This window comes from Monodon monoceros, unplaced genomic scaffold (assembly GCF_005190385.1).
Source record: "Monodon monoceros isolate NGI ecotype Baffin Bay Population unplaced genomic scaffold, NGI_Narwhal_1 Super_Scaffold_13, whole genome shotgun sequence".
NCBI lineage: Eukaryota > Metazoa > Chordata > Mammalia > Artiodactyla > Monodontidae > Monodon > Monodon monoceros.
Genome location: NW_021703769.1, coordinates 65551177 through 65578298, shown reverse-complemented (window position 1 = coordinate 65578298; position 27122 = coordinate 65551177). Strand labels below are relative to the sequence as shown.

General features: G+C 45.9%; 1 protein-coding gene across 1 annotated transcript in view; it reads right to left on the bottom strand.

Moving 5' to 3' along the window:
- Positions 1-15257, bottom strand: part of HS3ST2 (heparan sulfate-glucosamine 3-sulfotransferase 2) — a 94405-nt gene extending 79148 nt beyond the window's left edge. Inside the window, exon 1 of the mRNA XM_029221491.1 lies at positions 14327-15257. Within this exon, the coding sequence (XP_029077324.1) occupies positions 14327-14811 (485 nt within the window). The 5' untranslated portion in view covers positions 14812-15257. The remainder of the gene's footprint in view (positions 1-14326) is intronic.
- Between the last annotated feature and the right edge of the window lie 11865 nt (positions 15258-27122).

The following is a 27122-nucleotide window of genomic DNA, read 5'->3' as shown; positions in this document are numbered from 1 at the left end:
CCACCTAATCACATCATTACGAAATAATCATCTTTCCTTTTTCATTCTATTCAAATCTTCTGATTACGTCATGGAGAAAGTCTTAGGTGCTATGATGTTAACACCTCCCTAACAGATTTTTTTCTTTTCTTTTTTGCGGTACGCGGGCCTCTCACTGTTGTGGCCTCTCCCGTTGCGGAGCACAGGCTCCGGACGCGCAGGCTCAGCGGCCATGGCTCACGGGCCCAGCTGCTTCGCGGCACCTGGGATCTTCCCGGACCGGGGCACGAACCTGCGTCCCCTGCAGCGGCAGGCGGACTCTCAACCACTGCGCCACCAGGGAAGCCTCTCCCTAACACCGTTTGATCTCTCTCTTTAACAGAAAAAAGAGGCTGCCTCAGGCAGAATGTGGCACAGGCAACAGTACCGGGCTGGAGTCTAATCGCACTGTTTGGTTTTTACTCCATTGGTTTCTATGACCTGTTTCTGGCAAGTGATGATTCTCATTTAAGACAGTGATATAAAGTTTCATGCTTAAGTAAATAGGTTAAAGCAAAAATTATGAGTGGACTTTAACACCATGTAAAGGTTATAAAAGTATTTGTAGATGGCACCCGAACGACTGAAGATTGGGAAACAATGTGTCAGATTTTAGACAGAACTTTGCTGACTGTGTGATCGGAGAAGCTTGTTGACAGATTACCCCAGAGGCAAGACAAACCTGGATGATTGCCTAGCTCTTCCACCAATGGTTCACACACACAGACTCTCAATACTCATCATTCAACCGACCCAGTGGAGCTCTCTCCACATCAAAGCTCTGCTTGGCTTTAAAGGGAATTGTGTCAGAAATGACACAGTTCATCCTCCTGAGGGGTGGCTGCCCTCTCTTCTCCATCATACCCTTCTCCCTCCAGTCTCCTCTGCACCACCGTCCCAATGTTCTCCTGTCGTTCTGCAGGTGCCAACTAGGCTGGAGAGAAGTCTTTCCAGAATGATCTTTATGGTCCACCCCTGCCCATCCCTTAGCCTCTCCTTGCAACCAAGACCTCACCCTCCAGGTTGGACTTCTATCTGCACCAAACCACCCAATCAGAGAGGCTCTCACATCCTGTGCAAGCTAGGTCATCTCTAAAACATGAATCTCTGAGCATCTCCGCACAAGCCAAAGGAAATGTGTAGAAGAATGGAGAGCTCTGAGCGGCTCTGAATATGGTACCATGAGCTGGGGACAGTGACCAAGCTGCAGAGGATTTCTATCCCCTGGAGAAGCAGTTTGGAGCAGTGGTGGCATCACAAATTCAAACTCCTCAGGGACTCTGTGAGCATGTACAGGAATGACAATAAGAAGCAGTGGGGATTGCTGGCTCCCTCCCTGGGGGTTGGTTCTACAACCAAATGGGTTTCTCCAACGTCGGGTCATCCTGGCTCCAGATTCTTCTCCTCCCCATCGGCCCAACAGATAAGGCCCCAGCTTTCCTCACCTTGACAAAGATCCACATTATGCCTTTTGTCTTCCAGGCATTCCCATCAGCTTAGTGATGGTCATATCTCCTCCAAGCACAATCCAGGAAGGGGGACCCTCAACAGTAATAAGATCTAACACATACTTATGACATTGAATCACTACAACAACCTAGCAGGTAGGAATGCTTGATATCCTCATCTTATAGAGGAGAAACCAAAGCTTAAGAAGGTAGCAGCTAACCCCACAACTACCATGTGGCAGAGGCAGGATTAGAAAGCCATACAGCCTGCATCTAAGGCCCACCCTCTCAGGGTGATGAGAGGACAGCTTATGGGTAGCATCCAGCCCACAAACCTGTTCTGTTCGGTCCACAAGGGTTCTATAAAAGGTGTGAATCAGTAAAACACAATTATAAATCGAGAGTTCACATTTTTTAAAAATGTCATATTTCAAGCTTTTTTCTAAAAAAAAACCACAAAAAACCTAGAAGATCTGGCAATATAGGATGGCAAGAAAAGTCTGTTAGGGACTGACTACTGGGACAAGTGTCCCCCCACCCCTTAATGCCCCACAGCCAATTTCATTTCTTCACATACATGCCCACAGAGTCCCTATAGGATGTTGAGTCTGCGATGCCATCACTGCTCCAAACTGCTTCTCCAGGGGATAGGAGCTCTCTGCAGCTGGGTCACCACCCCCAGCTCCCAGTGCCATAATCAGAGCATCTCAGAGCTCTCTAGCCTTCTACACACTTCCCTGGGCACCAGCCACCTGGACTGGGTAGAGGTGCTCAGAGGTTCATGTTTTAGAGATGACCTTGCTTGCACAGTTGACATTTCAATCATGTCCAAGTTTGAGTACCTATAAAAAATAGCTTTGAAACAAGTACCTCTCAGAGTCTTTGTGTCTATTTCCTCCTTGTCATCCTTGGTAGGAAAGAACAATCGAATTAAGTCAAATTCTTTCCCTCCTGATAAAATGACGGTCAGACAGAGATTTGGCCAAGTCGCCCAAGAATTTCTGGTTAACGGAGATGTTCATGCTAGAAAAAATAGGAGAAAGAGGCCTCAAAGTAGTAGGGATTTTGCCACCACAGAGCTTTGCAGTGACTTAACTCATTTCTCACAGAATTAATAATTCAGATCCCACACTGTTTCAGCCAGAAGTGGTCATAAACTGTAGAGAGTTTAACCAGCCACTTCTAAAAATGGGGCTCGATCCTGGGAAATGCTACCTCCACTTTAAGCCATCTCACTTGAGCAAAATGAAAGCTGTCGGATGATTTCATACCTTCATTAAAACCATCAAAGCAGAAATGCACTGCAAAGAGGCTGCCAAGGCAGAGGACATTTCCTCATGCTCCAGCAGCTCTGGCGAAGGTGGGGAGATTCAGATCCTGATTACCTTGGGGGAAGGCATCATGGTATTCGATTGTGTTTGAAAGAAACCACACGTCAGCCCCCTAAATCTAGCATGCCATCAAGGCAGCTCCCTTGCCAGGCATGTTTATGAGGCTGGAACAAGAATGAGAAGCTGGGTGATACACACACTGAGTGACACGTGCCTTTTCTGGGTTGGAGCAAAGCTAATTCAATCTTCAAGAATCTCAAGAGGTTACCTAAGAACACTGCATTTATAAAAAGGGCCTCAAAGGCCTCCAGAAAGAGGGACTCTGCCATCTCTCACCAATTTGGGGGGGACCCTGCAGCCTCCAAGCTACAGTAGAACGTGACGTTCCTTTCTTTGGCTAGTTCAAGGATACCTACAGGTAGATGCTTGGCCCGTCAAGCCAGGGGCTGTATTGGGAAGTATGTTAGGTTCAGACCCCAGCCTGCTGTCACTTGGAAGGGTCTGAAAGATAGCAAGCCCTTAAGAGATGTCATCATCACACCAGCACCTTCCCTGACTCCCCTCTCGTACCTGGTCCCTATGAATCCATCCGCAAAACCTGCAACTGTACCTTCAGAAGGTACCCAGCACCTGCCCACCTCTCACACCTCCACCATTACCACTGCAAAAGCCTCCTAATTAGTTTCCCTGCTTCTGTCAAGCCGCCCAAGAGATCCTTTTAAAATACAAGTCAGATCATATGACTGCTTAGCTCCAAACCATCCAATATATCTCCCCACTCGCTCAGAGGAGAAGCCAAAATTCTTGCAGTGTTTTGGAGACCATTCTGGCAGTATGTATCTCGAGCCTTTAAAAAAGTTCTTCACTGTGACCTAGTAATTTCACTTCTAGGACTCTATGCTAAAGAAAGAATTAGAGATCTAGGCAATGGAGAGTTACTTAAATAGAAAAAAAAAAATTGGGGATCAGCAACTAAATGTCCAAGAAGAGGGGAATGGGTAAGTGCTCCACGGGACCACATGATAGAATGAGACCCAGACACTGAAATCAAGGTTTGGAAATATTTAATGGTGTGGGAACATCTTAATGATGGAATATTAGGCAGAGAATGCAGGATTGAAAATTGTGCTTTATGTATCTATACTACGGGTCTTAATTTTGTTTGAAACAAACAAAAGTCCCAGTTCTGCTGCTTCCCAGCCAGGTGGCTTTGGTCAAATCTTTGAGTCTCTGAGAAGACCAGTTTCTTCAACTCTAAAAGTGAGAGGGGAACATTTTGGATCTCTCAGTTTTCACTGGTACATGACACAGCATAGACTTTTTTAAAAAGTAATAAATAAATCATAAAAAAAAATTCTTGCAATGCCCTTCATGGATCTGAATGGGGGCCTGGCCACTTCTCTGAATTGACTTCCCATAACTCACCTCCTTGCTGTGGCCACTCCAGCCATTTTGCCCCTAGATTTCCCTCAGTCACACCAGAGATCCTGCTGTCCTCAGAGCCTCTGCATTTCTTTTCCCTCTGCCTACGGTGCTCTTCGCTCAGATCACACATGCTTTGCTCCTTCACCTCCTTCAGGTCTTTACTCCAACATCACCTTCTCTGTAAGGCCTTCCCGAAAACACCCCGTCTAGAATCGCAGTGCCCCCCTCCCTGCCCACCGAGCTCTCTCCAGCCTCCTTCCCTATGCTTTCCCACAGCACCTGTCAGCATCGGACATAGATATACTTTACCTACTTCTTTATTGACCATCTCCTTCCCACCCCATAGAAAGTAAGCACCACAGGAGCAGGGATTTTTGTCTGCTTTTTTTTTTTAACTGCTCTCTCCCCGGGGACTATAACAGTACCTGGCATGGAGCAGATGCTCAGTAAATACCTGTTGAAGTGGTGGCTGAGTCACCAGCACCACACCCTGCACTCTCTCGCTCAGCCTCCCGAGACCCACGTGTGAAAAGCCTAATGAAAGGCTGGGGCCAGCCAGTAGTCTTGGAACAGACTCACCAATTCCTAGTCATCCTGTACACCTAAGCATAGTCACTCAACAACTATTTATTGAGCACCTACTGTGTGCCAGGCACCACTCTGAGCTCAGGGGACACAACCATGCACAAAACAGACAAGATCCCTGCTGTCCTGGAGTTTCCGGTCTGGTGGGGGAGACGGTGAGTAAAAAGAAAAATGAACAAGATCATTTCAAATTGCAATAAGAAGTAAAAAGTAAATAAACCAAGGTGGAGACAAGAGATAGAGGGTAATGAGGAAGGTGGGTCAGCTTAGACTGGGTAGCTAAGGAAGGCGTCTTCAAGGTGACATGTGAGCTGGAACCTGCGCGATGAGAAGCAGCCAGATCTAGGGATGCTCTGGGGGAAGAGTGATTCAGGCGGAGGAAACAGCCACTGCAAATGTCCTAAAGCTTAGGCATCAGCTCCCCGGAAAGTGGGGGCCCCTCCTGTGACCCCATATGCCAGGAGTATTTTCTCTCTCAGCATATCTTGTTATTGGATTTGTCTGCCCCTTCAATTCTTTAAAGGAGAGTCCTTTTGTATCTTAATTTTTCTAGGACTTAACACAGTGCCTGGCATACAGTAGGTAGTCAATAAATGCATGCAGAACTAAAGTGATTTGAAAAACACTTTATTTTTTGATTTGGCTGTAATCAGAGGTGAAATTGTGCAATGAATGTATTTAGCAACAGCATCCCTATAGGGCCACCCCTTTCACCCGCCTCCTGCAAAAATCCCATCTGCTCATTGAGACCCCTTAACATACCACCTCCTCCAGAAAGCCTTCCCAAATTCCCCCAATCGGATTTTGTCTCCCCGCCATGCTACAATAGCTCTGCTTGCATCTCTGTTATGGTTCTTATCGTCAGCTCTGACTTGCGTAAAAACTTCCCATGAACATTTCATAACCCATCAAACTGGGAGGAACCCAGGAGCAGGACCTGTGTCTTATTCACCTTCAGGTTCTTAGCACTTAGCTCAATAAAGGAATGACGAGAAAATCAACGACCGATAATGACAGCCAACACTTGCTGGACACCTTCCACATGCTAGAAATTTTCTGAGCACTTTTACATGATATCACTCGTTCAGTCCTACATGTAGGCAAGAGGGTTGGTCCCCATGTGCAGATAGAACTGGGGTACTTGTTGGTGGACCGACACTCTGTGGTAGAAACCAAGATTCCAACTCGTTCATTCTGATTCAAGAGCCCAAGCTTTTAATCACTGTGCTGAAACTGTCTTCTGATCTCTATTTTGAGTTCATCTCATCCATGAACTCAGGGCTGCCCTCCTTCCCTCTTTCCGGTGTTCCCTGAGGCACTGCTTCAATGCCAGCTCTTTTTTCCACCAGGCCTAGGGTGGGTCTGGGATTCCATTACCTGCAGTGAGCACCAAGACCCGGGGGCCCTGAGTGAGCAGGAAGCCACCACCTCATCAGGGTCGATGACTACTTACCCATCTGAAGGCAAGCTTGGGGAGCCCTGCTATCACAGACACCCTCTAAATGGGTTCTGTTGACAACATTTGGTAAGTCCCAAGGACAATTTTCCCCATCGGAGCTCCTTTTATGCAGCTAAAAACTATTTACAAAGATATGACATTGTCTTCCCCTCTTTATACAGTGAGATCAAACTGTCTGAGAAAGCAAGAGTGACACCCTGCCCCGCCGTTATGTTTAAGCCTCACATATGCATCGCAGCGGGGAAAAAAAAGGACTTTGCATCCTGAGATTTCAAAAAGACATCCTCTCTCACATGAGTCTCAAAATTTTAAAAACAAAAAACAGAAAAAAGCTCTGAGCCCCTTTCACATAAGTTGCCAAGTCCCTAGTGGAAACAACTTTACTTTTGACTTTTGTAACACTGATGCCTGCAGGTATGTAACGACCTATGGAGATACGATATCCATGGGGGAGACCGCTGATTTTCCACCAGCAAAAGCAGTGATGAAACCAACAGTAAACTTGTGGGATTTTTTTCTTCTTTTAAATACCTGCTATACCCTTTATTCAGGGAATCCTGTTCTGAAGGCTAGACTACTTTGTAAATATTGCAAGCACCAATACTTTCTGAATGCTCATACTTGTGCTGAGTTTTCCTTTGGCTTGTCTCTTCCAATCATTAACACATCAAAGGAATCTGAACGCTAGACACATCACTGGATTTACTTACACTGGGTTTTCTGCAGACTAGTAGTGTTTCCTATGATGCTGGTGCATAGCTCATCTCAGTAATTTTAGATACTACATTAGACCTACTGGTGAGAAAATTTATTATCTTTTCCACTTCACTTTCATTCCTTCTGATTACATTAAGGAGAAATGTTTCACATTGATATTAGTATTTCTTTAACTGCTCTTCTTAGTATCCCCTGACGTCCTCTTTTAAACAAAGATAGAGCAGGCTACAGGCTTGGAACATTCTAGCCACTTTCAGTAGCAAAAATTCAATAGCACTGTTTGTTTTCAATCTACTTATTTTTATAATTACTTTCTAATTATGGCAAGTGATGCTGGTTTTCCATTTAAGGTGGTTTTCAAATAAAGTTGTTTTCTAAAAATATGTTTTTGTTTTTGTTTTGTTTTACGGTACGTGGGCCTCTCACTGTTGTGGCCTCTCCCGTTGTGGAGCACAGGCTCCGGACGCACAGGCTCAGTGGCCATGGCTCACGGGCCCAGCCGCTCCACGGCATGTGGGATCTTCCCGGACCAGGGCACGAACCCGTGTCCCCTGCATCGGCAGGCGGACTCTCAACCACTGTGCCACCAGGGAAGCCCTAAAAATATGTATTTTGACTACATTTGCATAATGGGTGTTAGGTTTACAAATGCACAGCACATCTCTAGAAGGATACACAAAAATGGATCCCGTGACTGCTTCTGGGAAGAGGAACTGCGTGGTGGAGAGACAGAGTGGGAAGAAGCAGAATGGTTTTCATTGAATATCCTTTGTCATTTTTGAAGTCTGCACTATGGGAACATATTATCTATTCTACAATGTACACACTGCAGAAAAATCAACCCAGTTCTTTATAAAAAATATAATTTTTAAATGTTAACATAAACATACAAATTATTAAGAAAATAATAGCAGAGGTCATGCCAGGTTTTGGCAAATATGAGGCAGTACAAAAATGACTGAAGCCTGGAAAATGCTACCCTCCGAAGATGTGGGCGTGATGCTGCCTCTCTGAGAACAGCACTGAGAGGTCCTTGAGCCTCCACCCAGAGCAGACACCCTGGGTTTCTTACTCGTGGGGGCCGGCGGCCACGAGCACTGAGATGGAACCACAATGAACACTGCTGACTTCTGAGCTTGGGAAGCCACTCCCAGTGGACTTGTGTCCGGGAAATCATGTGATGCTCAAGCCCCAGGTAACCCAACCAGTCCATCTGGCCCAAGTTCCTTGGAAGCACACGCTCAGTAGTAACCCCTTGCCCCCCTCTCTCTCTATGCCGTTATCCTCTGAGGAAGCCCCGTGAGAGAAGCATCGGACCAACAGCCCAGCTGTGGAGCTCGACAGGCAGCAACCACCTCTGAAATGCTAAGTTATTTCCATCACTGTGGCTTTCACCCACCTCATCCAGCTGCCCATGGACTACAAAACCCTCCAGCCCATCCGTACAGCCCACTAGGAGAACACAGTGGCCGCAGAGCCGGTCTACAGCAGCTCGGCACTGATTCCGGCAAATGGTAGGCGTTTGACAAATAAATGGATTAACCCGCCCTGGGGTTAGTTCTGGAGGGGAGAGAGAGTCCCACAGGTTTAGGTAGACTGCGTGACCTTGCAAACGCCCTCCAGCCTGACTCACAGCCAGCGAGCTTACCTACCCGCCCCAGACCCGCGGCCGAGCCCTCGCTCACAGAGAGGGCGTGCCCTCCAAGGGCACTCATTTCAGGCGATCTGAATTCGGAGCTGTGTGCTTCCGCCCTCGCCCCGCCCACTCGGTCTCTCAATCATTCAGGAATGATGCGTGAAGGTCTAACCAACGAGAAGAAAAGTATTCTACAGTCCTGCACGCCAGATGCATGGAACAGAAGCAAGCCCTTCAGGTAACAGCACCTGTTGGGCATCAAGCATGCCCTGAACCTGTTAGGGACTCTTGGGACATGACTCCAAATATCTGGGCAGAACAGCAGCCCGTGAAGAACATGACCTCCAGAGCACCTTGTTGTCTCGTGGTGGCTGTCAACCCACACTTCCCCTCATTTCAGGATAGGAAATGGCACGGGTAACAATCAAAAATCTTAAATGGGTACAGCTCCTTCACCAATCAGAAGAGACCCCTGCTGGCTGCAGAGACAAGCAGGGTCTTAGGGGCTCCCTGCTGGGCCGGGCATTTGCCACCTAGCTGCTGGCCCTTTGTAAGGTCCAGTGAGTTTCCAGAGCAGAGGGCATCTCTGGGGGAGAGAGTTTCCATCCAATATGGAAACATCGTATCTCAAGGACTTAAGACCCCATCAATCATTAGACACATCCTAATTTCAGAGATATTAAAAGGTGAAAGAGAAAATGTGCTTCTTAGAATCTATGTAATATTTTAACATCCGAAACAGATGTAACAATGTGTGCCGGCTGAATAGCACTGGGGCTGGTCCGGGTCTTTCCCCCCTAAATAGCCACATACCAAAGGCCATGGAGAAAGCCCAGTCTTCATTCCAAGCTCTTCCACTGTCCCACCCAGCTCTAGGGGGAAGCAAAGCCAGGCTTCAAAAAGCCTCCTTGAGCGATGACAGTCCTTCTTGCCCATCCTGAATGTTCCTCGGTGCCTGACAAGAACTGTACATGTGCTGGAACTAACTACTATATCTCCAGCTGCTGCGAGGCTGACAGAGACCTACAAGGCAGACAGAGGATTTATGGACTCAGCGGATCCATTTAATCAGCATGTGTGACATCCTCCTGGACAGAAGCAGGAAAACTCCTTATGAAGACGTGTCTGCACAGACACTGGAATTGTGTGTGCGGGTGCCCACGTGTGAGCTGTGCGTGCACACACATCTGTGCACACGGCAAGCACGGGTCCATCTGTGCCATGTGTCCATCAGTTTGTTAAAGGTGGTAAAGCCTTCCACATTCATTACTTCCCCTGCCTCCTGCCTTTGGTTTTATTTCTTCTTAAAGTTTGCCTTTCTAAAGTTTGGCTTTGTTCTTGAAATTTGATTTCTTGATTGAAATGAGCTGGATAGGGTGATAGACCTTATTCTGTGCTTTTAATTCTCTTTCTCACTTAGACTATTGCCTCTAGGGCAAATGCTATGTCTTCTTTGCCTTACGCCATCCGCAGAACACCACTGCCACTGAACAAATAAATAACCAGACTTGTGGAGTCTAAAATTTACAGAACAGGCTCATCTATCACACAATTTTGACACCAGAGCACAGAGTCAATTATCACATATTCACTTGCTCTTGTTGGCATTTCAATGCATTTAGAGAAGATTCACTTCGTCTTCACACTGCCACCCCCCAACCCCAGTCGCTGAAAACTAGCAAAATGGAGGACACTTTACACAAAATTCAGTTTCCCCTAAGACTTTAAAAACTACTGGACAATGCACAACTTATGTCTCTTTATGAAAGATGAAAGCCCTGAATACTCTGTCTCATACTCAACCTTTGATGCATCCCGAATATAATCTTAGATTGGGAGAAGCATTTTCACATACATTGTCAGATATCATTCTCATTTTAAAGGTGAGCAAACTGACACCCAGAAATGAGAAGTGACTTTTTACCAATGCAGGAGGAAGGAGAGAAGAAAGGGAGGGAGGGGAAAAAGGACAATTAAAGCAGAGTTGAAAGTAGAACTTAAGGCCAGGACCCCTCCCAGGCGTTCATGAAACTACTTTTCCAGCAATTAATTAATTCCTCAGCCCCACGTAGTAACAGCAGTGGGGAAAGAAACGGATAGTTTTAATACTAATAGTACTGATGGTGGTAAAAGGAGTGTTCGTGAAGTAGTAGTAGTAATAGTGGTAACAGTGATAACATTACTGTCTTATCTTTATACACCAGGGAATTTTCCAGGGCACTTTCATATACAGGGTTTCATTCATTCTTCAAAACAACCTTCTGTGATAGTTACCACAGGCGCCATCACATGACGAGGGAGCCAGGACTCTGTTTCCAATTACCCAGCATAGGGGACTATCTCCTGCCTTCTGACAGCAGGTCCTATCCTGGGTCCCTTGGTAGCATGGTCTCACCCTGCCTCCCTGTCCAAGCAGCTAGCCGACCCCACCCTGCACACCCAGCTGTTGAAAGTAGAACTTAAGGCCAGGACCCTTCTGTATGTGGAGCAAATTGGGAGAGGGGAAGCTACCCAGGTGCAGAGGTGAGGTAAGCTTCAGTGATGGGCATTCCTAGGGTGGCCTGAACTGGGCTAGTTCCAAGAGAGGATTCAGGCTGGGGGTAAGGAAGGTGCAGATTCTGTCTCCTGGCCTCTGGCCGATGGTGCCTCCCTGGATGTTTCATTTTGCCTTCAGGCACCGTTTGTCACCTCCTGGTTTATCTCCACTTACTCACAGAAAGAAGTCTCTCCTTTTGATTTTTCCATTGTCTACCTGACTGGGGCCTCCAGACCTGGGAGGTTATCCCCAGGGGCTTCAAGGTGGGCAGATCATAATGAGATCCACTGCCTGCAACTCTGCAACTCTACCTTTGGAAAACACAGTCCCCTACAATAGGTGCAAGGGCTCTTTGGCCATGTCTACCCAGTGGACACTGGCTTTATGGTGGCAAGCTGTGCAGAACACTGGTTAGAGTACTTGGCTGGAAATGCACACACGCATGAGCTCACACACACACACACACACACAGCGTGTATGTGTAAATCTTGGTGGGACAGTGCATGCCAATGACTTTTGGGCCTAAATTTCATCAGCTTGCTTTGAGTCTCATTCCAGATGCTCTCTTTTCGGGTTGCAGTTTTCACATCTGTGAAATGATAAGGGCAACAGGCAGAGAGAGAAGCATCTTACCACCTGCCGTCCTAAGTCATGGAATTCAGGAATAAAGTGAGAGCATGGGTTTTAAAGAAAACCATCTATCCCCATCACTTCTGCAACTAACGCATATTACTTGAGTGATAATAGAGTAAAACACATACAGAGAAATGTTCTGGAAAGTATGGAAACAGCATCCAAATGGGGCAGTATTACCTTATGCAGAAATGACCATCCACACCCGAAACCCTGGGCTCTGGGGGTGTGGATTTGCAACCCAAATAAGCACAAATCACACAGCCCCTCCTGATGCTAGAGGCTCCTAGCCTTCCTGGGGAAGTGACGGGGATGGGGCTGTTACTACCAGACCTGCAGGCCAAATGTTCTTTCGGAAATATAAAGGGAGAAAGGGACGGTAAGACAGACCCTGGGAAGTGGGGGGTAGTAGAGAGAGAAGTGGAGCTGTCAGCATGCTTGATGTTAAATAAAACCTACCAAGACTCAGTTGAGAATTTTAGCAGAATCCAAATGTGCTATATAAAAAAAAAAAAAAAAAAAAAGGCACGGCTCCCATCTCTAAGGTTCACAGCTAAGCTGGCTTAGAATCACACATGCCAAGGTTAAAAATAAAAAGCAGCCATCCCTGAATGACACAGGCTCCGAGAAGGAAGCCTGAGGTATGGTGTTTGGTGGCAGAGCACAGAAGAGGGAGTGCAGGGGCTGGGTGCAGGGAATAGGTGTTTAGTGGAGGGCTCAATAAAAGCCAATGCTCACAATTTTGCTATTTTGCACTTAAAAGGCACTTCACTTTGGCAAAGGGTTTCATAATGTTCTTTAGATTTTCCATCGAGGAAACCCTGCTGTGCATTAGAGTATGGCCATGGCTGACCCACATCGTGCTCTGCTGTTAGATGTGTTTGCCTCTCTCACCCCACGGTCTGGCTCAGACGCTGTCCTCAAATACTTCGTACACCCAGATGGGATGCCTGGGGGGGGGGTCACAGCTTGGAAAGCACCAGACCTGCCATTCTGTGCCACCCTCCCTATTCCACAGAGCCAGCATAAAGGTGCTGGGGCCACCCACAGACCAGCTGTGCCCTTGCTGCACTCCACTGGAGATGGACTGTGTGTCTGCTTCCAGAGGAAGGGGCATGTCCCACCCCTGGTCCCATAAGCCATGACCACTGCAGGCCAGGGCTCCCTGGCAAAGGGGATAAGTTGGCCCTGTTGCCCCGATCCTTACAAATCCAGGGTCCTTATTATGAGCCCCGTGGGGTCCTCCTTCTAATGAAGTTGTCCTTTATCCAATATGCTTATGACTTTCTACTCCCTAGAGGGTTTACTTTAATAAAATTTTTAAAGAATAGCCTCAGCTACTGTGTCAGCTACCATGTTACCCCTCCCCAGTTCCATTACTAGGCAGACTTTTGTAGCAAGTCTTCAAGGGGTCAGGCAAATGGTGAGAAATTTGTGACCCAGGTTTTATGGGGACCACATACATTACACCACCCCCAGGGATGCCCTGCTCAGCCCACACATGGGCCAGTCCTACATTTCAGCACCATACAGGGCTTGGGAGGGAAATGGGCAGTGAACAGTGGAGGCTACTACCTTCCAGAAGTTTCAGGCTATTCCCAGACACCGCCAGCTTGGGTGACTGTCATCCCTGGCAGTGCAGTGGGAGTCTGCCTATGACTGGTTGCCCCTATGACCCTAGCCAGCCTTCATCTGAGGTGCCTACAAGTATTCCAAATTCCACACCCTGGCTGCTGGTTTAGAAGCATCGCCCAGTGCGAAGTGTCTCTTTGGCACTTTTAGAGCGCTTAGAAAGGCCTTGAGAGGCACACAGGGCAGGGACTTTTCCTGATCCTTGTGATGGACCAGAAAATCAAGGCTCAATGAATTTTAGGAATTTGCTCAAGCTAAGTGCAGAGCCAAGACTCACATCCAGGGTCCTTTCCACTATTCAAAAACACTAATTCAGGGTCAGAGTGACTGGGAGTCTCAGGCCAGATACAGCAGCAAATACCTGGAGCTCAGATTGAGACTCCGGAAGGGGCCTTTGTCATGCCCACACCTCAGGGGATGCCCTCTCCTTCAGCCTGAACTCCGGGGACCTCGCCCAAGCGCAGAGCCCTGCCGCGAGGGGGCCCTCTTCGGACCTTCCCTTCTCTGGGTCCGTCAAATGCCAAGAAACATCTGGCGAGACTCAGGACAGGGCTGTGTTCAGGCAGCACCTGTCCCGGCTGCCCCTTCCCTGCGCACTCGGCTTTACCCCAGACGCTGGACACGGAGCCAGCCCTCCAACTCGCCCCGAGGTCAGGCTAGAGATCTCCCTTCCCTTCCGGCGATTCCAGAGACAACTGTCCTTCGCCGTTCAAGAAACCGGGGCCCGTCTGCACAATCACTGGGAAGTTCTGGATAAATCCTTCTGCTAGAGTTCCCCCACCCCCTCACGTGTCAACCGGAGCCCACTCAGCGAGCCGGGTTAAGGGGAAGCGAAAGCGCAGGAGATGGCTCAGAGGACGGAGCCGATTGGAGCCGGGGCGCGCTGAGTGGGACTCCCCTCCTTACCTGTACCAGTCCAGCCCGCGGCCGTAGTTCCTGTCGAAGAAGTGGGGCTCGGTGCCCAAGGCCCGCACATCCGGGTGCACGCGGATAAACTCCAGCACGGCGCGGGTGCCCCCCTTCTTCACGCCCACAATGAGGGCTTGGGGCAGCCGCTTGGTACCCAGCTTTGGCGAGCCGGAGTGGTTGGAACCGGAGAGGCGAAGGGCGGGCGCGGCAGCGGCGGGCGCGCTGGGAGCGCTGGGCTCGCTGGGCGTCGGGCCCGGCAGATCGCAGGGCCGGGACTTCTGGAGAAGTTTCTGGCCGCCCGCGCTGGGGCCGCGGAGGCAGCGAGGCGCGCCGAGGAGGCGGCTCTGGCCGAGGTCGTCGCAGCAGCACAGGAGGCTGTAACACAGGTAAGTGCAGGAGAGCGAGAGCGTGAAGGCGAAGAGCAGCCTGCGCGCCCTCCGCGGCTGAGGTGGCCCCGCACGGCCCAGGACCCTATAGGCCATGGCTCCATGGGCCCGCTCCGGGGGTCATGGTTTCCGAGGGGGCGCCGGCGGCGGAGCGGCTGGGGCCCTGCGGCCGCCTAGAGGGCTCGAGCCGCGCGGCCCGGGCCACGAGGGTCGGGCATATGGGGCGCCGTCTTCTCCGGGAGCTGCCGGCCCGGGCGCGCACCATGCCCGGGGATCCCGGAGGCGGCGTCTCCTCGGGGAACGGGCGGCGGCGCCTCCGACATCCCCGCGTTCTGGGCTCTGGGGCTCCGGGCAGCGGGGCGGCGCCCGGCGCTCCTCGGCTCTCACGTGCGCCGGGTTAGAAGCGCGCCCAGCGCCCGAAGCCCCATCCCGGATCCTCGCGCCGCGGCGCCCCGAACGCTCGGCGGCGGCGCGGCGGTGCGGGCGGGCGGGCCGGACGGTGGCGCTGGCCGCCGGCCGCGTTCCGGCTCCTCGAGAAATGCGGGGCCGAGCGCGCTGCCGGCTCTATTTAAGGAGTCGCCTGACGTCAGCCGCGCGGGTCCCCCGAGCCCGCGCCCCGCCCGGGGACCCGGCCAGCCCCTTGGCCCCCCTTCTCTATCCCTCCCAGGGACACACCACCCCGGGCCCCCCCCCACGTAGGCAGCTCCCTAAGGAGCCCGGGCCAGCTTGGGGTGGTGAGGGGAAGGTGTCGAAGCATTTGCTCCTCCGGGAGGCTGGATACCCCGGCCACCAGGGCCTCCCGACACCCAGGGGTTCGAGATTGCGCCAACATCCAGACCCAGACAGAGACCCGGGCACAGACGCAAGCACCCTGCACTGATAACAGGTCCCACCACACTGACACACGCACGCACGCACAAACACAGGTACACGCGTACCTGAGCGGGATACACCCCCAGACCCCACATGGGGAGGGGAGAGAGAAATCTAACCTGGGCGCAAAAACACCCACAGGGACACTCCCTCTTCCGCCCACCCCCGTTTCACCCAAAGGACACCCAGAGCCCGGAATCGGACATCGTGCGGTGTGCGCACGCAGGCGCAGGACCGGGACACACGCTCTAGACGGGATGGGCGGAGGAGCCGAGCGTGAGTGAGATTCCGTGACTATCCGTGGAGCTCCTTGGACCCCCGCGCGCTGACTCACACCCAGGCGGCTCGCTCTCACACCCATGAAGCGTGCGTCTCCACCCACTGTCACCCCACCTCTCCTTGGGCCTGGCGGAAGAGCGAGCCCCAAAGGAGCGGACTCCCCGAGGGCGGGTCCCTCTCAGCCGCCGCCCTCTAGCGGTGGGCTGCTCCCCGGGGAGCTGACCAGGGTCCCACAGCGTCCGTAAGGTCCAGGACTTCTGCACGCAGTGGCACTGGGAGGAGGAAACAGAGGGCGCGGAGGACTTATCCAGGAGCAATTCCTCCTCGAATGGCTCCTAAGAGACTGCCCACAGGACAATTATCAGTGACCGTGCCCAGAACAGGCTTGAGTGACCAACCCCAGTACTGCCCTGCGTGACCACGCTAGCGGATCAGAACTGTTCATCAGACAGGCCTAAGTGACCATGGCCAAGAATGCAGCTGGGCTGTCACTCCACAGTGCCATGTCATCCTGTCCAGGTGTTCACCAAGTGAGTACCCCCATGAAATGTCTGAGTGACCACCACCCTCACTGCACCCCTCTCTCTCCCCAAACTGAACATCCTTTTTCAGGGTCCTTCTTCGGGGAATAATCTGGTCAGGCTCTGTGGACTTTAGCCCAAGCTAAGGGAATATTCTGTCCCCAAACCAGACCCATCCCTAGAGACCTTAGGCCAATCCCTCTCCTACAGATGATAACAACTAGGAAGTTTGTTTCAAGCACTGGGCATGTGTTAGCTCATTTAATATTCACCACAACCTATGGGATTTTTACCATTATCCTCACATCACATTGCTTCCTTAATCCGAACACTTATTGAGTGCTTGTTTTGTGCCAGTAACATGCAAATCACTTGGCATTCACTACCTCATTTATCTTCAGCGACAGGTACTATTATAATTCCTAATTTACAGACAGTGAGATTAAGGCTTAATGAACACATACTCAGTAATTGGATGAGCTGGGATGAAACCCAGGCAGTCGGACTCCAAGATTGAAGCTCTTAGTTAGAGTGCTTTGCAGTTTCCTAAGTTCCTTTGACCATTCCTCACATAATTCCATCCTAGATCTGAACTAATTTGTCTATGTCACTTCTGAAGTCTGACACCTGGGACTGAATGAGGAATTCCCCACTGTAGACTGAAAAGCTCAACAGACTGAAAATTTCAACAGGACTCTCCCCTCCCTTCCTTAAACTCTGTTTCCAGTAATGCCTCCCATGACTCCATCATCTTTTTCTTGTAGCTACATCACACTGCTGACAGCTCAAGCTTCAGCCAAGTAATGTCTCTAAGTGTTTCTTACAAGTACTGCTGATTAAGGCACATCTACCCCATACTGTGCTTGTACAGTGGGCTTTTTTGGACCCAACATGTAGGTCCTTACACATTTGACCTGATTAAATTGTATCTTATCTCATCATCTCACTCCATTAAAAAAAAATGTCTACTTGAATCTTGAATCATGACATAGCTTTCATTTATTCAAAAAGAAAAAGTAGAAAGAAGGAATGCCAACAGCTTTACCCTAGATTCCAGGTATACCTTGGGCAATGGATTGACAGCTCTGAGCCTCAGTTTTCTCATCTGTACAATGGGGAGTTATGACAAACTTAAACCTCTTGGGGTTCTGACGTTGCATAATTCTGATTCCATTATTCAAGGCATGAACCATTCTACTGGCATCATCCCATCTCTGTGTTTGATTACAATTTAATTAATTCCTCACTCAAATTCTTAATAAAAATGTCAAAACAAATTTATTGAAAGAAGTTCTAATATGTATTCTCAACAGTTTTCCACATTGCGAGCCTGCTATTTCTACATTTCACTGTTAAAGTTACAAGGTTAAATGTGGATTAATCCACTCTGACAAGTGCTTTTTTCTTTAGGGAAAATAAAACATGGATATGGTTATTTCTCATAATTCTGTGCTTGGCTCAACTTTAAAATTAGTTTTGTCTTTGAATTCATAAGCTCTGAAATTTCTGGATATTCAGATACATCAGAGCCAGGCAGATTTACCTCTTCAAATTTCCAACCAGAGTAATGACCGTGACTGAGATAAAATTTTTCAGGGAGTGAGACAGTGGACATGCCTGCGCATCATCCCTGCCCCTATTTTTTCCAGGAATGCCAGGATTTTCCTTTGGGGGGTTCTGGTAGGATTACGTTGGGTTGTGTGGTTTGTCAAATAACACTCAGTTAAACAAGACATATGTTTACTTTTCTAGTTAAACAAGACATATGTTTACTTTTCTATCACATAAAAGAAGATAAAGACGATTCAGTGCTGATGTGGCTCCACAGTGTTAAGGACCCAGGCTCTACCATGTGTTTCCTCCATCCCCAAATCACCATGTAAGTCCAAGATGACTTATTCATCTCCAGCCATCCTGTCCACATTCTGGACACAGGTAAGGAAGAAAGGACAGAAAATCATGACATATTCCTTTGAGGATGTTTCCAGGAAGTGACCTGCATCACTTCCACTTGTATTCAGTTGGTCTGAACATTGTCACCTGGCTTTCTAGCTTCAAGAGATCCTTTGAAATGTAGTCTTGATTCTGGGTGGCTATATTCCTGGCTAATATGTGGGTGTTTTGTTACCCAGAAAGAATGTGACAAAAACTTCTGGAGGGCAATTCATAATCTCTACAGTTCTTAGAGCATTTCCCCTCATTCTTTTCCTATGTGGTGTGTGTTCACCTAGTTCAAGGGCAGGCATATGACCAAGCCCAGTCAATCACAATTTTCCAATCACATTTCAGTGATTGAAAGCTACTCAGCACTTTCCAGTGAGCATCAACCACAGAACTTTTGTTGAAACTACTGGAAAGAGAAACTTTTTCTTCTGAGATGATAAACTAGTACAAAATAAGCCTGAAGCTTCCATTGGCCATCTCTGCCATCAAGAGGGGAAACCCTGGAGAATGAAACAGACACAAAGGAGAGCGGACTGAACGATGGAGAATCAGATTCCTGATGGTATGTGAATCTAGCCCTGCCAGAAGCATGGTCCCTGGACTTTTTGCTCCAATTGATTAGTTACCTTTCTGTTACTTGCAATAGAAAGAGTCTTGATTAATACAAAAAACAGGTGCCACCTCAATTACAGGGAACAAGGACCATTTTAATTTTAAAAAATGGTGAAGGTGGGGTGGGGGCTTATTTTTAAGGAAATACACAGACTACGACTGGAATCCTTCAAAATCTGGGCAGTCATAGGATCCAACTACTGTCTCCATCTTCTCTAGTCCTCTTTGTGTCTTGTTTTCTTCTGACTCTTAATTGCCGTTTTTTTTAACATCTTTATTGGAGTATAATTGCTTTACAATGGTGTGTTAGTTTCTGCTTTATAACAAAGTGAATCAGATCTACATATACATATATCCCCATATCTCCTCCTTCTTGCGTCTCCCTCCCACCCTCCCTATCCCACCCCTCTATGTGGTCACAAAGCACCGAGCAGATCTCCCTGTGCTATGCGGCTGCTTCCCTAGCTACCTATTTTACATTTGGTAATGTATATAAGACCATGCCCCTCTCTCACTTCGTCCCAGCTTACCCTTCCCCCTCGCTGTGTCCTCAAGTCCATTCTCTACGTCTGCATCTTTATTCTTGTTCTGCCCCTAGGTTCCATTGGTAGTTTGATAGGGATTGCATTGAATCTGTAGATTGCTTTGGGTAGTAGAGTCATTTTCACAATGTTGATTCTTCCAATCCAAGAACATGGTATATCTCTCCATCTGTTTGTATCATCTTTAATTTCTTTCATCAGTGTCTTATAGTTTTCTGCATACAGGTCTTTTGTCTCCTTAGGTAGGTTTATTCCAAGATATTTTATTCTTTTTGTTGCAGTGGTAAATGGGAGTGTTTCCTTAATTTCACTTTCAGATTTTTCATCATTAGTGTATAGGAATGCAAGAGATTTCTGTGCATTAATTTTGTATCCTGCTACTTTACCAAATTCATTGATTAGCTCTAGTAGTTTTCTGGTAGCATCTTTAGGATTCTCTATGTTATAGTATCAAACAGTGACAGCTTTACTTCTTCTTTTCCGATTTGGATTCCTTCTGTTTCTTTTTATTGACTGATGGCTGTAGCTAAAATTTCCAAAATTATGTTGAATAATAGTGGTGAGAGTGGACAACCTTGTCTTTTTCCTGATCTTAGAGGAAATGGTTTCAATTTTTCACCATTGAGAACAATGTTGGCTGTGGGTTTGTCATATATGGCCTTTATTATGTTGAGGTAGTTTCCCTCTATGCCTACTTTCTGGAGGGTTTTTATCATAAATGGGTGTTGAATTTTGTCAAAGGCTTTTTATGCCTCTATTGAGATGATCATATGGTTTTTCTTCTTCAGTTTGTTAATACGGTGTATCACATTGATTGATTTGTGTATATTGAAGAATCCTTGCATTCCTGGGATAAACTGCACTTGATCATGGTGTATGATCCTTTTAATGTGTTGTTGGATTCTGTTTGCTAGTATTTTGTTGAGGAGTTTTGCATCTGTGTTCATCAGTGATATTGGTCTGTAGTTTTCTTTTTTGGTGACATCTTTGTCTGGTTTTGGTATCAAGGTGATGGTGGCCTTGTAGAATGAGTTTGGGAGTGTTCCTCCCTCTGCTATATTTTGGAAGAGTTTGAGAAGGATAGGTGTTAGCTCTTCTCTAAATGTTTGATAGAATTCCCCTGTGAAGCCATGTGGTCCTGGGCTTTTGTTTGTTGTAAGATTTTTAATCACAGTCTCGATTTCAGTGCTTGTGATTGGTCTGTTTATATTTTCTATTTCTTCCTGGTTCAGTCTTGGAAGGTTGTGCTTTTCTAAGAATTTGTCCATTTCTTCCAAATTGTCCATTTTATTGGCATATAGTTGCTTGTAGTAATCTCTCATGATCCTTTGTATTTCTGCAGTGTCAGTTGTTACTTCTCCTTTTTCATTTCTAATTCTATTGATTTGAGTCTTCTCCCTTTTTTTCTTGATGAGTCTGGCTAATGGTTTATCAATTTTGTTTATCCTTTCAAAGAACCAGCTTTTAGTTTTATTGATCTTTGCTATTGTTTCCTTCATTTTTTAAAAATTATTTCTGATCTGATCTTTATGATTTGTTTCCTTCTGCTAATTTGGAGTTTTTTTGTTCTTCTTTCTCTGATTTCTTTAGGTGTAAAGTTAGGTTGTTTATTTGAGATGTTTCTTGTTTCTTGAGGTAGGATTATATTGCTATAAACTTCCCTCTTAGAACTGCTTCTGCTGCATCCCATAGGTTTTGGGTCGTCGTGTTTTTATTGTCATTTGTTTCTAGGTATTTTTTTATTTCCTCTTTGATTACTTCAGTGATCTCTTGGTTATTAAGTAGTGTATTGTTTAGCCTCCATGTGTTTTTATTTTTTACAGATTTTTTTCCCTGTAATTGATATCTAGTCTCATAGCGTTGTGGTCGGAAAAGATACTTGATATGATTTCAATTTTCTTAAATTTACCAAGCCTTGATTTGTGACCCAAGATATCATCTATCCTGGAAAATGTTCCATGAGCACTTGAGAAGAAACTGTTTTGTGTTGTTTTTGGATGGAATGTCCTAGAAATATCAATTAAGTCCATCTTGTTTAATGTATCGTTTACAGCTTGTGTTTCCTTATATATTATCATTTTGGATGATCTGTCCATTGGTGAAAGTGGGGTGTTTAAGTCCCCTACTATGATTGTGTTACTGTCGATTTCCCCATTTATGGCTCTTAGCATTTCCCTATGTACTGAGGTGCTCCTATGTTGGGTGCATAAATATTTACAATTGTTATATCTTCTTCTTGGATTGATCCCTTGATCATTATGTAGTGTCCTTCTTTGTCTCTTGTAATAGTCTGTGTTTTAAAGTCTATTTTGTCTGATATGAGAATTGGCTACTCCAGCTTTCTTTTGATTTCCATTTGCATGGAATATCTTTTTCCATCCCCTTACTTTCAGTCTGTTGTGTCTCTAGGTCTGAAGTGGGTCTCTTGTAGACAGCATATATATGGGTCTTGTTTTTGTATCCATTCAGCCAGTCTATGTCTTTTGTTTGGAGCATTTAATCCATTTACATTTAAGGTAGTCATTGATATGTATGTTCCTATTACCATTTTCTTAACTGATTTGGGTTTGTTATTGTAGGTCTTTTCCCTCTCTTGTGTTTCCTGAGTAGAGAATTTCCTTTAGCATTTGTTGTAAGCTGGTTTGGTGGTGCTGTATTTTCTTAGCTTTTGCTTGTCTGTAAAGATTCAATTTCTCCGTCAAATCTGAATGAGGTCCTTGCTGGGTAGAGTAACCTTGTTTGCAGGTTTTTCTCCTTCATCACTTTAAATATGTCCTGCCACTCCCTCCTGGCTTGCAGAGTTTCTGCTGAAAGATCAGCTGTTAACCTTATGGGGATTCCCTTGTGTGTTTTTTGTTGTTTTTCCCTTGCTGCTTTTGATATTGTTTCCTTGTATTTAATTTTTGATAGTTTGATTAATATGTGTCTTGGCGTGTTTCTCCTTGGATTTATCCTGTGTGGGACTCTGTGTGCTTCCTGGACTTGATTGACTATTTCCTTTCCCATATTAGGGAAGTTTTCAACTACAATCTCTTCAAATATTTTCTAAGTCCCTTTTTTTTTTTTTCTCTTCTTCTTCTGGGACCCCTATAATTCGAATGTTGGTGCATTTAATGTTGTCCCAGAGGTCTCTGAGACTGTCCTCTATTCTTTTCATTCTTTTTCCTTTATTCTTCTCTGCAGTAGTTATTTCCACTATTTTATCTTCCAGGTCACTTATCCGTTCTTCTGCCTCAGTTATTCTGCTATTGATTCCTTCTAGAGAATTTTTAATTTCATTTATTGTGTTGTTCATCACTGTTTCTTTGCTCTTTAGTTCCTCTAAGTCCTTGTTAAATGTTTCTTGCATTTTGTCCATTCTGTTTCCAAGATTTTGGATCATCTTTACTATCATTACTCTGTATTCTTTTTCAGGTAGACTGCCTATTTCCTCTTCATTTGTTTGGTCTGGTGGGTTTTTACCTTGCTCCTTCATCTGCTGTGTGTGTCTCTGTCTTCTCATTTTGCTTATCTTACTGTGTTTGGGGTCTCCTTTTCGCAGGCTGCAGGTTCGTAGTTCCCATTGTTTTTGGTGTCTGCCCCCAGTGGCTAAGGTTGGTTCAGTGGGTTATGTAGGCTTCCTGGTGGAGGAGACTGGTGCCTGTGTTCTGGTGGATGAGGCTGGATCTTGTCTTTCTGGTGGGCAGGACCACGTCTGGTGGTGTGTTTTGGGGTGTCTGTGACTTTATTATGATTTTAGGCAGCCTCTCTGCTAATGGGTGGAGTTGTGTTCCTGTCTTGCTAGTTGTTTGGCATAGGGTGTCCAGCACTGTAGCTTGCTGGTCGTTGAGTGGAGCTGGGTCTTAGCGTTGAGATGGAGATCTCTGGGAGAGCTTTTGCCGTTTGATATTACATGGAGCTGGGAGGTCTCTGGTGGACCAATGTCCTGAACTTGACTCTCCCACCTCAGAGGCATAGGCCTGACACCCGGCCGGAGCACCAAGACCCTGTCAGCCACATGGCTCAGCCAACAGCTGCGGCAACTCCCCTTTTTTCTTTATTTGTAAATCAGTAAGGGTTACTGAGTTGCGGGCAACAGAAACTGACTCTGGCTAACATAAGCAAAAAGCAGAATTTGGAATAATTCACACAGAAGAAGAACTTCCAGGTAATACCTGAATTTCATAAGAAGAATGGAGAACTGGGCTTGTAAACAGAATAGCAGCCACAGAACGCATTTCTTTCTCATCCTTTTCCTTCTGAGTCTTTGCTTTCTCTTTTGCATCCTCGGTATCTTGATTCTTCCTTCCCACTCTAATACTTTGCGTGTAAGACCTCCTTGAATTTGAAATTATAAAACGACATTTTCTTTCCCTTAAGTCTTTGGACCCAATCAAGTCTTATTATTCAGTTTTATTTCAGTGTCATTTTCAAAAATTTCCCTAGTACCGAGTTTTATAAAATGTGAGAAAAATGTTCCAAAGAGGGTGGTTCTTATGAGGCAAAAGGCTGGGAAATGAAGTCTCATGGTCTGCAGGTTGTGTGAGATGCAACATTCACATCTGAGCCGAGAGGATGTGAATGAATATTCCACATTTCAGAAAGAAGTTAGGAGTGAGGGTGAGAGAAGACTTTACACATGCTCCCTTCTCTGGATAAAATCAGAGGGCAAAAGTTCACGGGACCAGGTACTTCCTATAGAAGGGAACCAAATCTAGAAGACCAGGAACCATGGTTGATTTTAAGTACTTTGTTAGATTCCAAGCCTTTTGTCACTCTCCACGATGGTTTACTTTTGCCATTGGCAACAACAATCATAACAATAATAGGCACTCCTTACTGCGCCATTTACTCAGTAGCAGGCACTGGGCAAAGCATTTAGATGCATTAACTAATCTAATCCTCTCAATAAACATGACACAGATTGTTACTATCCCTATTTTAAATATGAGGAAACAGTGTCAAGTAGGTCGATTTGTCCATGTTCTCACTCAGATACTTCAGGGTGAAGAAGGGGGAAACTAGTGCAAAAAAGCATGAATGGGGTGATTGACGATCAGTTTTACCCGTAATGTTCCTTTGGGTCAGAGCTGTTACATGGCCCCACCTCCCATCCTGCATTATTTAACCCACATTGTCTTATATCCACCCTATCTTACCATCTTGCCTTCGTAATAAGACTGTAAACTCCTTGGTGGTGGGGATTGAGCAGCTAGTTCCAGCTCAGCCTGGTACTTGGAATTTGGGCTGCATATTCACTTTGGGACTCCCTTGCTTTCTTTATCTCCTTTCTTCTTCTTTTTTTTTTCACTATCGCAAGTTAACTTTTTTTTTAACATCTTTATTGGAGTATAATTGCTTTACAATGTTGTGTTAGTTTCTGCTGTATAACAAAGTGAATCAGCCATACGTATACATATATCTCCATCTCCTTTCTTCTTCTTGATGGACCACGAAATAATATCACCCCATCAGGGCTTCCAAAAAAGAACTAATATTTCATTTCAGAATTTTTCCAAAGTGAATTATTTGTAATGTCAGGGAAGATACTAAGCCTGTTCACCTGTACAATAATATGGTAGAGCTGACCTCCTGATACTCCCTCTTTAACCACAAGGAAGCAGATAAGAATGTCACTGCTGGTGTCGTCACCCTGAATTTATCAATTTCCTGTGATATAGATTTTAGTAGTATAGGAGTGGAAGATCTACCTAGGTACAGAGAACAATTTAGGGAGATACATTTGTCAGCTTATATTGAGTTTTTTGTTTCTTTTCAACATTTTTATTCTACAGATAATACATTCTCCAATGGAGAAACAAATGAAAATACTGAGAAGCAAAAAGTCTCCCAAATCATAACATTTAGAAACAACTGTCATTAATTTTTTAAAAATCCTTCCAATTATAAATGCATTTGTTTGTTTATTTATGGGCCCGCCCATAGCTACTGTTTTGTAAGCTGTTTGTTTTTTTTTTAACTTGACAGTATTGTGAATCTATGTCATATCACTAAGTATAGACCCGTGTAGGTCTAGTACTTTCAGAAAGAGAAAATAACTTTCTTCTGGAAATGCTGGATGTAAGGATGGTGTAAGCCTGCAGCTACCATGAGTGGAGAGATCCTAGCAGGCATGTGAATTAATTCACCACAGAAGTGAGCAGAGTGGGAGGAAAAGACTGAGTCCTGGTGATAATGTTCGAATCCCTGGATCCAGCTTTGCCTGAAGCTATCTCTTCAAGAGACAGTAAAGTACAGTGGTTAGGAGTGCAGTGTCTGGAAGCGTACTGCCTGAGTTCAAATCCTGGCTCTGCTAATAAGATTAAACAAGATTATAAATGCAGTGCACTTAGAGCAGATCCTCATTAACAATAAGCCCTCAGTAAACATTAGCCATTATTATGCTGCAAACTTTTCAATTACATCCATGAATAAATTCTTTTTGACTTAAGCTATTTTGATTGATACAGGTATGTACTTTTCAATTAAGTATGTATCTTTCAATCTATTTAAAAGTTTTATTGACAATGAAGTAAATCTCTGTTCTCATTAATCACCTAAGACACCTCCTGCTTTGGATCTAACTTATCTCCTTGATATTTTAAATGTTTCTAGGGAAGTAACCAGATATCCTCTCTGGACAGTTCATGGCAGGTGTTCAATAAATGCTTATTATACAAATAGATAGGTAATACCCTCAAAGACCCCTTCGCCTGGAGGACAATAATTTTAGCCCTGAAGATATGGGACAACTTAACTTAAAGGACTGAATTCTCTGTTTATTGATCACCTCCTTCATACCCACTCTTCCCTCTTTATTCAGTGTAAATTCCATGGATAAACACAATAATCACTTTTTTGCTTATGTCATCAACTCCCTTGACCTTCTTTCACAGTGCCGTATTTCCTAGTTAAAATCAATTCTCTGCCCACTCAGTGCCCAATGCCTGCGCCCAGACAGTTGAACACAGAAAATGCACAAGCACAATGACTAATCTCACTTAAAATTTACCATTTCTAATCTCAAGTGGATCCTTAACACTTCCTAGCAATCATACTACCTTTCCCTAATCCATTTTCCCATTCCCCTATGTAACCATCTAGTTCCTTCTCACCTCTTCTTAAACCTCTAACACCTCCTCCCCCTCCCCCGTCAGCCAATGGCCTTGCTTCTTACTTCACTGGTGAATAGAAGCAATTGAAAGAGAACATTTACCACTGCCTCTACCCACCTGCCTGTAGCTGTGTTTATATACTTTATTTACTCTCCTGTCAATATGATGTTATGGTCTGTCTTTTTAGATAAGGCCAACCCCTCCACTTGTGTACTATATCCAATCCACTCTTGTCTATTCAAGGACATGACTCCAGCAATACTTCCCTTTTTCTCCAGCATCATCAGCCTTCTCCCTCTCCACTGGGTCCTTCCCATCAGCATACAAAATAAATTGATACTTCTTCCATCTTAAAAAGGAAAGAGAGACATAATCCTGTCTTGACCTCATCTCTTCTCCAACTAGAGCACCATTTATATTCATTCCTCTCTTTACATCTCAACTCCTCAAGAGAGAGCTCTGTTCACTGACTCTATATTCTCTCCATCCACTCACCCTGGAGCCCATTTCAGTCAAGCTTATGTTCCCAGCTCTCCTCTAAA